The sequence below is a fragment of the Mus caroli genome, chromosome 2 (assembly GCF_900094665.2).
Source record: "Mus caroli chromosome 2, CAROLI_EIJ_v1.1, whole genome shotgun sequence".
Classification (NCBI taxonomy): domain Eukaryota; kingdom Metazoa; phylum Chordata; class Mammalia; order Rodentia; family Muridae; genus Mus; species Mus caroli.
The window spans coordinates 127,882,789-127,899,272 of NC_034571.1; the positions used below are offsets into that span (position 1 = coordinate 127,882,789).

The 16,484-nt window shown below is 38.3% G+C and overlaps 1 protein-coding gene across 2 annotated transcripts in view; it reads left to right on the top strand.

The window, feature by feature from the left end:
- Positions 1-16,484, top strand: part of Plcb1 (phospholipase C beta 1) — a 673,173-nt gene that overhangs the window by 438,991 nt on the left and 217,698 nt on the right. For both annotated transcript variants that reach the window (XM_021181191.2, XM_029472272.1), the window contains exons 5-7: positions 7,025-7,104; positions 8,779-8,832; positions 9,821-9,896. In XM_021181191.2, the coding sequence (XP_021036850.1) occupies positions 7,025-7,104; positions 8,779-8,832; positions 9,821-9,896 (210 nt within the window). The remainder of the gene's footprint in view (positions 1-7,024; positions 7,105-8,778; positions 8,833-9,820; positions 9,897-16,484) is intronic.

A 16,484-nucleotide genomic window follows, 5' to 3' on the forward strand; every position in this document is an offset into this window, starting at 1 on the left:
ACCCAGGGAGTGGCACTATTAGACGGTGTGGCCCCATCGGAGTAGGTGTGGCCTTGTTGAAGTAGGCGGGGTACTGTGGGTGTGGGCTTTAAGACCCTCATCCTAGCTGCCTGGAAGTCAGTATTCTGCTAGCAGCCTTCAGAAGAAGATGTAGAACTCTCAACTTCTTCTGCACCATGCTTGCCTAGATGCTGCCATGTTTCTGCCTTGATGATAATGGACTGAACCTCTGAATCCGTAAGCCAGTCCCAATTAAATGTTGTTCTTAGAAGAGATGCCTTGGCCATAGTATCTGTTCACAGCAGTAAAACCCTAACTAAGACAATATGTATTTCTGAAAGAGGCTACGCTTAGCCTTTTCTTTTGATTCCAGCAGGTTAGTATTAAGTTGAAGCCATTCCCTGGGAAACTGACAGGCCATGATGCCATGAGATCCATTTATAACATGAAGCCACTTCTTGCTTCTGCCAACAGCAGTGGCATTGAAACTGGTGTGTGCATTTGAGCCTAGCCCTCAAACAAGCAAAACTCCACCCCCTTTTAAAAACAGTGAAAAGAACAATGAGGATAAAAGTGGGTTGAGATTATAAGTATGGGGCCAGAGAGAGCTAAGAGAACTTTTGTTATTGCAGAGGACCAAACAAATCAACCAGAATATCATTGTGAAATTTGAAATAAAGGAAAAAGAAACAAAATAGCTTTCAAATACATAAAGCAATGCTCAATTACATTGGTAAGTCATGAGGTCAGTTATAACCGTAATGACTCCTAGGTGGTCAGCTGTGTTGACATGAAGCTGAGTACCTCCTTCCCTGCCACTGGTTGTCAGAAACTCATTGAAGTAGATGATGAACAGAAGTGTACATTCTATGAGATATGCATGGCCACAGAGGTAGCTGCTGATGCTCTGGGAGAAGAGAATTCTTTCAGCTCTTTACAACCACAATAGACACTCATTTGGCTATGTCCTAAGACAAAATGAAGTATGAAACAAACATTTCTAAAGAAATAAACATGAGTAGTCATCCATAAAAGTAGAGATCCTCACATTATACATTTCTGTAGTGGAAGAATGTGGGAGTTAAAATGAACTGGGCCTATATACAATACCATTGTTTTAAAGGATTAATATTGATTACAAGTAGTGTCTAGCTGAGAAATAGATGCACTAATTTCAAACATAGAGGGAGCCTAGTAAGCGGTAGGAAATATTGTCATGAAGAGGTCCCAGACAGTTTGCATTTCAGGGGTCAGTTCCATTAAAAATGGTCATCTCTATCATTACAACATGAAAATAGACACAAACATACAGAAATGAGAAGTGTGTCTGTGTTCCAATAAAACTTTATTTATAAATCAAACAACAGGCTTGATTAACCCCCCCCCAGACCTTAGTCCACTGACCCCATCTATACCATTCTCTTCAGAATACCTATAAAAATAGATGTGATGTTGATATTAGTACAGCTTGCTCCTAGAAGGTAAAGAAGGAAAAACACAGGAAGAATCAATTTAAACTGTATTGCAAGAGTTTGCAATGTTATAAATATATATTTAAAAAATAATTAAGAAACTGTGACAAAATGTTAATGTTTGTCAAATTTCTCTTAATGGATAGATGTGTTGCTACACCAGTCTATGTGTTTTGTATGTATAGCAAAAAAAAAATACTGAAAAATAAAAGGTAATATAAATGCATTAGAACATTCCAAGTACCGTGAATCAGAGAAGTAGAAAACAGAAACACTGACAAAAATGACATTTCCTTTCAAAGACACTGTGTGTTGATTCATCTTAGCCAGAAGCTGAATTAGCCCTGGAGAATTCCTTTCTGTTCTCAGAACTGGGAGCATTTAACTGATCTACCACATGTCTGGGATTTGGATGAAAGACCAAAGTGAGTCATGTTAGGGCTGGACTTTTCTCTTTATTTCTGCTCATGAACTAAAGGAAAATTTGAGCTGAGCTGATGCTCATCTCAATTAGGGCTGCAGAACATCAGCTTTGTGTTTTGTGGTGGGCTCCATATTCTCTCCATTATATTATTTCTTGTTTCTCTACAACTTCATTCACTTCATCCTTATAAGGTAGTGGTGAAGTGTCTGCAAGAGGCAAGCCCAGGTTCAAATTCCAAGTGCCCCTTAGCTATCTGTGCTCACCTATGCTAGTTATTGAACAACTATCCACTTTCTCATCTGTTGATAACAGACTGTCTTTCAAATGATATTGTGAAGATTAACAATTGGTTATTTACAAACGCTTACAAGTACCCTGGCCATAGGAAGTTGGCTATAGAATGCAGTTCAGTGGGTTTATCTGTTTAATTGTGTTGCTTAGCTTGAATTTTCTAGAACAACGCAGTAGAGAGTACAGCATCTAGTAATTCCGGTTTGAAGTCCAAGAAACCAGTGGTCTGATTGTAAGCAGTATTAGCCCTAAGACATAAATTGTAAGTGCTTTGTATCTATGAGCCCTTTCTGTAAAATAAAGGCAACAGTTATTTATCTCCTAGTAAGATTGAGAGTCGATTAGTGGATGCAAAGATCTTTTTTCAGAATACAGTAAACATTCAAACAGCTGTTATCAGTGTAACTGGTATTTGTGACTAACAAGTGTTCATAGTACCAAGTAAACACATATGCCACATGCATGTTTCAAATTTCACAACATAGCTTTAGAAATAAAAGGGCACTACCTCTGTGACACGGTAGGAAAAGTATGTTTGGACCTGTCTACACTGGAGAAGGAATAGAAACGGAAAGACTGAAACTTTAGCAGATTCAACTGCAGATGGTGTTGAGAGTCATGTTCTCAGGTTAAGATCTTTGTCCTAAGAGTGGAATCAAACCCGAGACAGGAAATGTCCTTTAAGAAGTTTCAAGATTTAAATAGCTGGAGCCAAGCCAAGTGCAGTGACTGTGAATACTTGGTTTCCTTGGAAAGGGAAAGAGCAGTTTCTCTAGAGCAAAGGAGCTGCCCTTCTCAGGCCATGGTAACGAGGACTCAGCATTAGATTTATGACGACAAGGCCCCAGGAAGACTCCCTGGCTCTACAGTGACACATAGTCCATAGCCTCACGATGAGTTCAGGTTTAAAGTCCAAAAAATCAGTAATTTGATCCCAAATAATGACTCTTTATTTCCTTATACGTAATTGTACTCTGGCCCCTTCTCTTGGGCCAGGCTGTACACAGCTGCAAGGTCTTTGGGGGCCACACAACAGCCCAAAATCATTTATTTATTTATTTATTTATCTATTTGTTTATTTATTTGATTGAAGAGGGAACAAATAAAAGACTGTGCTGAAGCTAGCCAAGTCAGATCCCCGACTGCCCTGCTCTTTCAAAGGTCTGCTTTGGGCCTAGCCATATATTTAAATGTTGGCACATATAAATCACATGGAGGTTTCCTGAATAAGTATAGATTCTGATGCAGTATGAAGCCTGAAATCAACATTTCTAACAATTTTCATTTTGACATCCACATTTACACTCACCCATCACATGAGGTTGGGTGAATTTTCTTATTGTGGTAGCACAGTAATACTCAAACAGGTAAAATGCTGAACTAGATTAAATATCTTAGTAAAAATAAGTTTTTGTACTTTTTTCTATTGCAAAATTTCGTTACTAGAAAATTAAAAATTCTACTTAGTTTACATTATATTCTTATTGGACTAGATATAATGGGAGACGTAGATTTTCAGCCTAAAATGTCAGACTATAATTAAATTTCCAGAAATAGTTTTAATTCCTTTACTATTTGGCTTGAAATTAGCTCTCAACCATGGTTCTCCGCCTTTCTAGTGTTGTGGCTCTTTAATGCCATATTTTATGTTGTGATGATGATCCCAGCCATAAAATTAGTTTGTTGCTACTTTATAAGTGTAATCTTTCTACTATTATGAATCTCAATGTAAATATCTGATATACAGGATAGATGATATGCAGTCTCCACAGGGGTCATGACCCATAGGTTGAGAACCACTGTTCTGAAAAGACCCAATGAGACTACATAAGGACCTCAATTATAAATATTTTCACTGCAACATAAAATTGCCATAGAGCTAGAAAAATCTGAAGTTTGACTTTATTCCAGAAAAAAAGCTTTAAAAAGGAAACAAAATCTTAAAACCAGTGACAATATTTATTGTTTATTTTCAAACTATCTAATTTTATTAGAATTGCTTTTCACACTGTTAAAAAACAGTATTTTGATGGTCTTCTGTGTGCACTTCAAGTTTGGTACTATACAATTCTATCTTCCCTTTATAATTGTCATGTGCTGTTGTTATAAATCCTGGGCCTATCATCTGCAAAGGTCAGAGCTGCGTCCCTCACCCACACTGGTGCTGCCTCCTGAGGTCCTTATCTTTGCAATCTGAGCCTCAGATTCAACATTTTATTGCTGTCAGATGATCCTCCTGGCCCTGGCTCTCACTGTCTGTCCTGGAAATGGGCTTCTGGAGGTATTGCTATCTTCTCTCCTCATACCTATTAGTCATTTCCTCGTTAACTCCTAATGTGTTTGCTGACCGCTGCTTCTTCCAGTTAGTTTTCTGTCTTGATCCATCTGTCTTCTCTTCCCAATTACTCTTGAGCCACTCTTCTTCCAGTCCTGTACAAAGCAACCCATTATTGCATGATAGCACATTATTAGAGTTTAAGGCCAGGAAGCAAGCAATCACAAATTTTAAAGATGCTGTTTAAAGATTAGTAAAATCAGTAGTAGAAATAACAAATATAAGGTAGGAAAATGATGAATGAAATACATTATTTTATAATAAATACAAAGATCAAGAGATTCTAGATTGTCCACAAGAACTATGTGAGCTCCTTTCCTGCTGGTATCTTGCGTAGTGCCAGATGGTGTTCTTCAGGATGTGGGGTCAGGGGGTGGTAAGAGCATCATTGGTCTTGCCCAGATGTCAAATCTCTAAACTACAATACCAAACTTCAAGTTATGCTCATGATGGTAGCCATGGCACAACTTGAATACGGGCAACCACATGCTCCCTGATTGGACATGAAGCCCATTCCATATGTAGGAATCTATGTCTAATACCATAAATCTGGTCAAAAGGACATGACTGAAGCTATCTTAGGCCTGAGATGGACACTTAACTACTGCTGCATAACTAAATTAACATCACATCAAACCACCATCTAAGTATCTCTTTATACTCACAGTCAAAGGCTACTCTCAGCCTCACTTAGAGAAACCTATCTTTGCATTAAACAAATGCAAATGCAGAGAGCCATGGTTATGCAAAATGCTGAGACTAAAGAATGGTTGAGAACTCAGTCAAAAGAAAAAAATGTTTCTGCCAGTTCTTGAAGGCTCACAGAACATTGACTGTGACATTGAACAAAGAATGATAAGAGCCAGAAGATAAGGAAAAGGTCTACAGAAAGCCATCTTCTAAACTTGGCCAGGACATGACAATCATAAACTTGTGTCATCTGTGCCTACCAGCACTGGACCACACCTTTGGGATCATCAACAGTCATCTCTGAATAGAAAAGGGGCTCACAGGGTACTACCATTTACTAATAAACTATTGGCAACTACCAGATTCTCAAAGACAGGATGGCAAATTGCCTAGATTTACACTAATTTTTGAGCCTGTGAGACTCTTAATAGATACTGCTCAAGCCATGATCATACAGACAGCCTAGTTAAACACTGAGGGACACAAAACCCAAAAGTTATGAATGTAGGAAAGATAATGTGTAGGGAAAAGCAGGATTGGCAGGGATGGGAGTAAAAACAAAACAACAAAAACAAAACAAAACAAAAAGGTTACCAGAATGTGAATAAATCAGTGAAAGTGTTTTTAATTAATTAATTAGTTTTAAAGTGAAAAAAAATCACAAAATTGAGAATTGAATATCTATTGTATGAAACTGATAAAATGCCAGCCATAACCCCCCCCCACACACACACCCAATAATTAAATGTAACTGGAGTAAGTTCTCTAATTAACAGATGCAGACTGACCAGCTAGAGTCTTTTTTAAAAAGAAGATCCAACAATATACTGCTGTTAAGAGACTCACTTTAGGACACACATAAACTAACAGTTTAATTAAGAGATGAAAGAAATCTACTACAGACTACTGCTAACCAGGATGACCATTTATGGCCACTGTATATAAGATAAAGTAGACATTAAGTTAAAAACATATTTTAAAGACAATGTCATACATTATGACCGAGGATCAGTTTATTAAGAGAATATGACCATCTTCAGTACATATATCCCAGATAGGTGAGCATCCAATTATGGAAACTAATCTCAATAGACTTATGAGGAAAGATAGACTGTAATGGGAACTAAGGGATTTGATGAGATGGTTCATAACGTAGGAACCCAAAGCCAGACCCAATGATGCCAGATGTAACTGTCCTTTCATTCTTACTTAGCAAGACAAATGATCATTATATGCTCAGAGTTATCACCATGAATGGAGATTGTAGCATACCACTTCCCATCTTCTTCGAAGCAAAGTGGGATCACTGGTGGCTGTGTGAGATATAGAGCAGCAAGGGATTCGCAGGGTGTGAAGAAGAGAGAGCTCCATGTTGATTGGCATTGAGGCTGCATCTGACTAGGATTTAGTTAACATCAAGAATCTTCAGTATGTGAGTGGGGAAGCAAAAATTATTTTTTTCAGTTCTGTTGAAAATGTAATTACCACATTTAAAACTGTATTGTTAGTCTACATTTGTTCATAATTCAACAAAAAATAGTAAAGGTTTACAGTTTTTAAAACACAGCAGTTTTATCATTGGGGAATTTGAAAGATAGAAAAATGTATCTTTATGTATACAATTCCTCTTTAAAAGAGAACTCACTTAGATTTTAATTTAATTATAAGATTTTTATTAAAAAAAGGGGTGGGTAGGAATCTGTTCACATCCAACTTGAATTGATTTGTCTGTCTTCCTGGCAGACGAGTCAAAAGCATATTTTATACCTGAGGAGTAGTTAAACTAATGAAACTGTGATTTATATTTTTCAGGAATGGACAAATGAGGTTTTCAGCTTGGCAACAAACCTGCTGGCTCAGAACATGTCCAGAGACGCATTTCTGGAGAAAGCGTAAGTCACCCTGATTGTATTACTTAGGGTGTTGCTCCTTCTGAGTCAGTTTCCTTTCTCCTTTGTGAGGCTTTTGTTTATGCTACCTTGGCTTGTCATGTTCATAAACATATATTTCCCTTTGGGATAGGTAGTTGGAGGGCAGATTTCCCTACTGTTCATACTTGGAAGTCTTCCAGGAAAGATGGCTCCTTCCCCTAAGTGCACATCAGGCTGAGGTGGCCTGAACCCTAGCAGCTGTATTCAGAGCAAAGAATTGCTTTTTTAAGAGCATCCTCTGCTGCCTCTGCCTGTGTCCTCTCTTTTATTAACATTTGAAGAGAATGAACAACATATGACTTGTTTCTTTAGATTTGGAGAATTTTGGTGGGTACCACCAGAATGTCCTACCTCCTTCATTCAATGGGAGCATAATGGAATTCCAGACCTTAGAGACATTTGCATGAAGCAATAGAGGAGAGAGAGTAGAGGAGGAGCAAACAAGGAAAATAAGAAGAGAAGGAAAGGAAATAGGATGAGGAATCACCCTAGAATTGCAACAGCCATTCCCAAAATTACTTGACCAAGGAAAATAATTAAGCAACAGGGAAACAGGAGATGGGTGTGCTCCTCCTGGTGACTCATGAGGTTCAGGAGCTCAGGAGACCCTCAAATCAAAACCTCAAGCAGAAGCAGTAATGGACATGGCTCTGTTTCACGGAAGAGACTTCTGTCTTCCTTCTTGTTCCAGAAGCCATTCCCTTTGGTTTAGACCTCATCACAGCCACATTCTGTTTTGGCCTTCTGTGAATTTTAGTCCCAGGTCTTCACTCTAATGCTTCATCGTGGAGTGATCCCATCTCCCTTTTGGTACCTTAAGAAGCTTCCCAAAACATCTCTTCCCTTTCTTTTATTTTCTCCTTTCTTTTCACCCTGTTTATCCAACCTACCATCCTCCATTTATCAAGTATTTGTAGAACATGTATTTTTCTAGATAGTGCTAATGAATGAGACACAGAGAGAAATAAGATGTTCAAGCTGAAACACAGCATGGTGATCATAGTCCACTGCAAATGTCTGCTCCAGATGGATAACCCTTGTGAAGGCTACTGTGGGAAATGCAGCACATGAATGTTGATGAATGTGTTGTGTACAAATTTGGATGTGGGGGTTTCTGGGTGATTGGATGTGCAGTGTCCCAAGGCAGCATTTCCTATTGACACTCCCACTAGTAGTGGTTGAGAGTTCTGTGGCTCTCTTTACATATGTGTCTGAAGGTAGGCAAAGAGGTAAATACAGTCCTTATATTCTCTGAGAATTCCCTATGAACAAACTATAACTATAAACAGGATACAGATGAATCACAGAAACTTAATACTAGGGGAAAGAAGCCAGACCCAAAACATAATCCCACCTTATGTAAGGATCAAAAACAAGCAAAGACAATTTCTGCTGCTGGATGTAATCATGACAATGATTTGTAGGGCTTGACTCCCGAAGGCATGAGGGGAACTTCTGGGAGGCTTCTAAAGAGACAGTATTCCATTTTACCATCCAGGTACCAATTTGGATAGTGAATAGTTTGGCAAATTTAGCACACTACACATGGACATGAGTTCTTCTCAGATTCTATTTTTCAGTACTTTTTAAAATTAATGACTTATTTTGTTTTTGTTGGTTTTGCTCTCCCAACAGATATACTAAGCTCAAGCTCCAGGTCACCCCAGAAGGCCGCATTCCTCTTAAAAAGTAAGCTGTAGGCATGTTTCTCATCATTCGTCTGGTTTGTCCCCGAAACTTGAATCTCTACCACGGGTCTCATTTATTTCTTCACCAGGCTGGGTTTGAAATGGTGTGGGAACCCTGTCCTTCTTCATGCTAGTCTCACATAAGACAGCTGGCTTCCTTATGACACTTCCCTGGCTACCACTTCCTGTGGCATCATTTTAGAGAACATGTGGGAAGCAGATAGAGGGGAGAGGGAAGGAATTCCATTGCATCAACCCCAGAATTCAGCTGAGATTCAGATCTAGTCTAGCAGTGCAAATTGTATAAACTTGATGCCCCTAGTAGTCATTCTGAGGCAGGGCTTTCAATGTCCAGTGGACACAGGTGACAGGCAGGGAGCAAAAGTCACAAAACAAGAGATGAAGAGAGCCACTATGATAAGCCATTGTGTGCAAGATGGCAGGTCACCTTTACCCTGCAGAAGTGCTGAGCACTGGGCTGAGTTTGGTAATGTTTCAATAGAACTCACAAATTTAGATCTCTGTATTCAATTCCTAGCACTTACTTTTAAAAAAAAAATACAAAGCTGTAGCCCCCCCAAAAGTACACTATTAGAACAGATTGTGCAGAAGACCTTCAGCTTCAACATGAGAGCCAGCTATGAGCTTTGTACCATTGGAGGCAATGTATATAACAAGGGGCAAGTTTCAGAGGATTGGGGAGATCATTTATTTTAGGAATTAATATGAAGAATTAGCCAGTGTAGTAGTTTTCATTGGGTCATCTCCACTACCTTAGAATCTTGATTGTGTATCAGACACTGAAAGTTTTAAAGATATCCACAGTTCTTGAGAACAGATGCCAATGTGTGGAAAACAAACGATTGGTTTGTCACTGTTCGAAGCTACCTAACTTTCACTCTGTGTAGTATCTTGAGTTGGGGTCGTTTGTGTGTCCAGTGAAGCACTTCACCTTTTAACCAGCTCCCATGTGTGTTTTCTCTCTGTAGCATCTATCGATTGTTCTCAGCAGACCGGAAGCGAGTTGAAACTGCGCTAGAGGCCTGTAGTCTTCCATCTTCGAGGGTGAGCATGGTGTCTTTCCTCTATCCTACCATGTAACAGTTCTTTAAAATCTGTACTAAACTTGTACTGGCTAGTGTTTCCTAGACATAGCCTGATGCAGTTAAGAAACCCGTAAGTGAGGTGGACAAGGTGTTACATGCCTATAACCCCAGCAATCAAGAGGCAGAGGCAGGAGGAGTACTCTAAGTTTGAAGCTAGCATAGGCTACACAGCAAGTTTCAAGCCATCTGGGGCTATGTATTCCAAACACATCTCAAAAAAACAAACAAATAAAACCACCAGCAGCAACAAAAGGACAATTAAAAAGAAACCTAACTTATTTGTTAATATGAATAATGAATGTGTTGGACCAATTGTTAAAGTCTCTAATTCTCATATCCCCACCAGTTCAGTCTAGAATGACCCTTTGATGCCATTGGAAAAAAATTATCTGGGCATGTTGGCAAATGCCCAATATTTCATGAGTTTGTATACAGAAGATATGAGAATAGTATTTTAAGACCAGCCTCAGCCACATAGTGAAGTCAAAGCTACCCTGGGTTACATAAAACTCTTGTCTTTGGGCAGGAATGGCACAGAGAGACAGGGAGTGGGAGAGGCAGAGTTTGAGGGGGAGACAGGAAGGAAGGAGGAAAGACTAATTAATGTGTCTTTGTGTGTGCACACGTGTATATATGTGTGTGTGTGCAATACACTGTCAATTTTCAATGTGATTTGAACACATCATTTATAATAAACCCATTTTATGTCTCTTAGGATATACCTATTGATAATGTTGAACTATTGTGCATTAGAACAGTATTTTTCAACCTGACTCATAACCCCTTTAGGGGGGGGTATCAAAAGATCCTTTCACAGAGATCACATATCAGAAATTTACATTACAATTCATAACAGTAGCAAAAATTATAGTTATGAAGTAGCAATGAAATAATTTTATGGTTGGTGGTCACCACATCATGAGGACCTGTATTTTACTAAAGGATTGCAGTTTTAGTAAGGTTGAGAACTGCTTCTTTCAAAGCTGGTGAATAACAAGCTTCCACTTATTTCTTGGACCTATAGTTTTAAAATGTATTTGTTAGTCACTATTGGCACATGGTGCACGTGCTGGTAAACAAATTCCGTACAACTACTCCTCAAGGCTGTGCCCACAGGCTCTACTGAAAGGGATACAGGTTCAAAGGAGATTGGAGGTCACTCACCACTCACAGGGAGAAGGTCACCACACAAGATGTGCTTTTATTGTTGTGCCTGACACACAATGCATTCCATATACATTAGCCACTGAGAGGAACTCCTCTCCTTTTCAATTCACTTCCGTATAATTCTAAAAGGATGCGTTACCATGACTTCTGGGAGAATGGGGTGTTGCATGAACTCTGTACCACATGCTTATGTAGAAGTTTCCTTTCCCTTCCAATTTAGACTCACTGAGTATCTAAGCAACAAGTAAGCCCTTATCTCAATCATTAGGTACTGGTGGGGCCTCTGGGCCTCTGGAGATAACTAACCATGTCCCAGTTGCACTGAGATTGGAAAGCTACTTTCTAACATACGATGAAATTATAATAAAGGACTAAGCATATTTGTCATCCAATCCTTATTCCAAACTTTAGAAAACGAAACAAATTAGAAAGCACGCTAGTTGGGTGTGGTATTGCATACGTGCAGTGCCTACAATCGGGAACAGAGACTGAGGTCACTCTAAGTCCCAGGCCATCCCTGGGCTGCATAATGAGAGAGTATCTTCGAAACAAAACTAACTAACTAACTAAACAAACAAACAAACAAACAAGAAAAAGTTCTTTAAAAAACAAAATGAAAGGAAAGATTCTGCTAGGTCACAAGAATACCTGTTCCAACACCAATTTTGTTCTCCTTAGTGCTGTGACCAGTTATTCTGGAAAGATTGTCTGCAGAGTTCAGGCCCTTTCGCTCTATTTCCTTTCTTTTCTTCTCTGTTTGAGAAGGGGTTGCACTGGAGATCAAACCCAGGGCTTCTGTTAGAACTCAAGAGGGTGGAGTTCTGGCAATCCCTCTTCACACCATTCCCTTCATTGTGTTGAGTGAATTAAAATACTCAGACATACTCACTATTGCTTTTCTGGTAGCAGCTTTGGTATAGGGAAGACAGAATAACGTAATTCCTGTTGTTGACTTGACCAGTATTCACCAAGCTCCTTCCTCACACCTACAGGCACTGAGCGAATGGTGCGGCCCTGGGTAACAAGAACAGTAATGTATTTGGAGAGAATTAGTCAATAAATATACCAAGAGATACATTCATAAATGGAAAGAAGTGCTGTTTAAAATAGAATGGGTGCTGCCCTGAGAAGAAAAATCCATTCTATAAAAGACAGTGCACAAAGGCCTGAGTCTGGGGAGGAGTTTGACCAGCAGAGGAATGAGCACAATCACACTCAGCCTAAAGAGGAAGCACAGAGATGGAATTACAAAACATCAGAAGATACTTTTACCCTTTGTGACTACTTCTAAGTTTGCCTTTCCTCAATAAAATCTTGGGAAATACAATGATCAGCTTAGCGTTCTACACCCAGTGAAATGAAAGAAGAAACACAGAATGAAGCAGGATAGAAAAATAAAAATCAAATCCATCAATCAATTCTCTGTAAATTGCAATTTTCTGAACAATTGGATTCTGAAAATTCAGTCAATAAACATAAATTGAGTCTTTATAATTCACTATGTCTATTATAGTCTTACATTTTCAGCCCAATATCAACTGAAGACGATTTAAAGGAAAATGAGATTCAAGCAGTAGGAGTTATGTTTAAATTGGAAAAGAATACTTATCTTAAGCAAATTAAATGTAATGACAATTTTGTGAAAACAAACTGAAGATATTTTAAGATACAATCAACCTCCATTATAGTTTTGAAAGATCATTATTCATTGTAAACTATAATTTATCTGCAGGACTTGTAGAATTCAAATGCCTTCTGTAAGATGCACAAACCCAAGACCATTTCAAAAACAGGAAATAAATGTTTCTGTGAGCTGTCTACAGCACATCACAAACACTTTTCAACAATCCTGTGGTCATCTCATATGTATACAACAGTAGGTATAGGGACTAGTCACTGCTTAACTAAAAGATCCGGAGTATATGTCTGTGGGTATTTTACACATTCCAGAGAAGGAAGGGGCTCACATCAATGGTAGATAATTTTGCATAAGTGGGATTCTGCTTCCTAGCCAGCCATCATTCAAACTGAACTTAATTGTGTTCTGTAAATAGCCACATTACCAGAAATGCTGTGGATATCCTGTTGAGATTTTTTTAAACATTATCTTTGTGCGCGTTGTTAGGAATAATTAATGCACTTGAACTTGTACCCTGGCTGACATGATTTGCTGGAATAACACATTGCTTTAGAGGGTTCTCCTTTGGAGAGTACAGTCACTAGCCTCAAGTTACCCTAATTGGTAAAAAAGTAATATGATACCTAAAATGAGACAAAGCAATTACTGGCCTTCTATTAATAATCCAAACATATTTTCCAGTGAGACCTGTGAAAACCTTTTCATATTCAGAAAATTACTATTCTACCCACAAGCTCTCTGAGAATTGAAATAATTTATCAGTATCAAATTCCCTTGATTTAAGGCTTATTAACTTGAAAGGGCTTGGTGACATTTGCAATTACACTGTAGTCTTGCCATGACATTGGCCTGTGCAGTTGCATTTCAATGAAGAAAATAAGAAATAAATCCATATATTTGTTTTAAATATAAATTTTACTACAGTGTGTAGGTAGATATGCATTAAATACATAGGGAGACAAGTTATTTTCTGCTTAAAGACTTGAACGTATCTTCTAAGGAATGCTATAGATAACATTTCTAAAGGAATGCCTCTGTGTAGCTGCAGTCCAGTACCTTACTTTCTGAAAACAAATTAGACACATCATCATTTTGAAGTGGAAGTTTCTAAAATCACTGTATTAAAATTATACTTCAAGAATTCAATATACAATGAACAATTTGTTTGTAGTGATTCCATAGCTTCTGGCTAATTCAACTTTTGTTTTATGATTCTAAGACAAAAATATGCAAAAGGGCCAATTGTCTAAAATGTACTGGTTAATAATGTACTATAAAACACTAGCTAGAGTAGGCAGGTAGCTCATCAGCTAAACACTTGCTACTCATCCAGAGGACCCAGGTTTGATTCCGGTGTCCACTTACAACTACTTCTAATTACAAGGAATCTGACACCTCTTCTGGTCTGTGGGTACTTGACATGCATATGATTCACAGACATACATGCAGGCAAAATATCATACACATAGAATAAAATACTAAAAAGAAAACGATAATGATGATAATAAATCTATGGGCTCTGTTAGAGTCTGCTTTAATAAAATGTAGTTTAAAACTCTTTGAATGTTAAATACAAATTCATCATAAAATGATTCTTTAAGTACACAAGTATGTAACGCAGAAAATTAAAACCACCATCCTGAAATGAATATGAACAGAACCCAGCTCGTGGGTTTATGGTGTGAGTTATAGTTTCAAACCACTCGGACTCAAAGTGTGCCTGCTGCCACCACTGTAGCTGGCTTACCAAGGACCTCAGGAAAGTTTTGAGACTTCCTAGCACCTTGCTCTGTCAGTAAAATGCTAACAGTAAAAAGTAATCCCAGGGACCAAATAAAAATATTCAGGAGGTGCTTGCTTAGCAAATAGCAAGTGCTCCGTATTAATGCTTGTGGTCCTTTTGAGTATATTATGTATATGCACATACACAGTCGATATGTATCTCCTATATTTTATTTATTTCACATGTGGACATGATGGTACCAAGATCATGGAATCTGGAAATGCTATTGCTGACATCAGAAATTCTTAGCGTCATTTCTCTATTAAGACTCTGCCTATGTAGGAACATAACTAGAAAAGTGTCAGTCCTTCACATCTGCCTTAAAGCATCATGCTTCCTACACCAATTGCCCTAATTCACACCATAATACTTCAAATTATACTAACATTCATAATCTAATCTTCAAAAGTCCAAGTCATGGTAGCAACAGAAGGTCACTAAAGGTGTTTTATATTAGATGTCTGAAACAAGATTCCCTCTTTTAGATCAGATACTTGCATATATTGCATTACATATTATATATACTAGACAAGTTCTATTATATATATATATCATATACTTAAGATACACATACAAATATATATTCATAACAGTGCAAGTTCTAGCCAGTGCTCAAGGAACACCAGAGATAATTGTGTAGCTGAGAACACAACACGGATGAGTATTGAAGTATGGGATGAGAACAGAAGTACAGAGCGAGGAGACAGTGCAATGAAGTTGAATGTACTTGAGTTAGGTAGCAGTATTATTGAATATTTTTTGCCAAAGATTTTAAATCTTCCTCTCACAGCCAAAAAGTTGGCCAAGTCAATTTGCCTATCTGGAAAAGCAAGAGAAGTTTGTGTCTAACTCAGACAGACAGACACTGGCATCCTCCAGTCAGAGGCATTTCTTTTCATAAGCAAAATACAATTCTGGAGGCCTATAACTGGGCTGCTCCTGTCTCCATTCTATGAGTGTCAAAACACCAATAAAGTCCTTCAGGAGGATTTCTGATGTTCTTAAACCTGAGCTCTTGAGCTCATTTCAAAGCTGTGTCTAAGCATCCCAAGTATGTTGGTACAGAGATCTTTCGTATGTTCTTACGCATTGTTTTGTTTTCTCAAAATTCATTTTTCTAAAATAGTATCCTTTGCTTCCTATAAGTGAACGTAGACAAGGAACTATGACTTCATTTTTTTCATTCCGCAAACATGGGAACTCCACTCTCGGCAAGTGCTGAGCTACATTTTCTGCTCCGTTAGGAAGCAGTGTACAATTTCAAACAATGATTTTTTTTTTAGTTTTCTATTAAAATACAGTTAAAATATATGACTATGTTTAAAAGGAAGGGTGTTTTCTTTCTTCTGGGGACTTGAAAATAAAAATAATCATCCAGGCACATACCTGAAATAGGAAGCCGCATGAAAAATGTCCTTCCTGTTAACAAAGGCTCAGATCCATGCTTCCGGTTTCCATGGCAGCCCAACCAAACACAAAACATAAGTTGTAGAAGTGGCCTTTTATATCATTGGCTCGCTTCCCAAACAATGGGACAATGAGCAATAAGAAGCAAACAATGGCTGTGGCTGTTCTGCCTAGGAAAGTGTTTTACAACATGGAACCCAGTTCTCCTCCATGGCCTCTGCATCAGTGCCTGCATCAGTTCCTGCCCTGACTTTCCTCGCTGATGGACTGTAACCTTGAAGTGTAAAATGAAATAAACCCTTTCCTTTCTAAAGAGTTGTCACTTTTAAAAATATTCCCTCAAAAGCCTGATAAAGGGCATGACAGTGTACATACTCTTTATGTGTCCACTTCAAATGCTTAAAATGGAAAAGAAAGCTATATGTCTTCTACCACTGCTTTTAAAGAGGAATACTCAATCCAAAACAGAGAAAAAGACTGGGTAGAGAGAAGGACAGAAGGCAGACAAACAGACAAAAAAAGGGGGTGGAGGGAGGGAGGGAGGGAGGGAG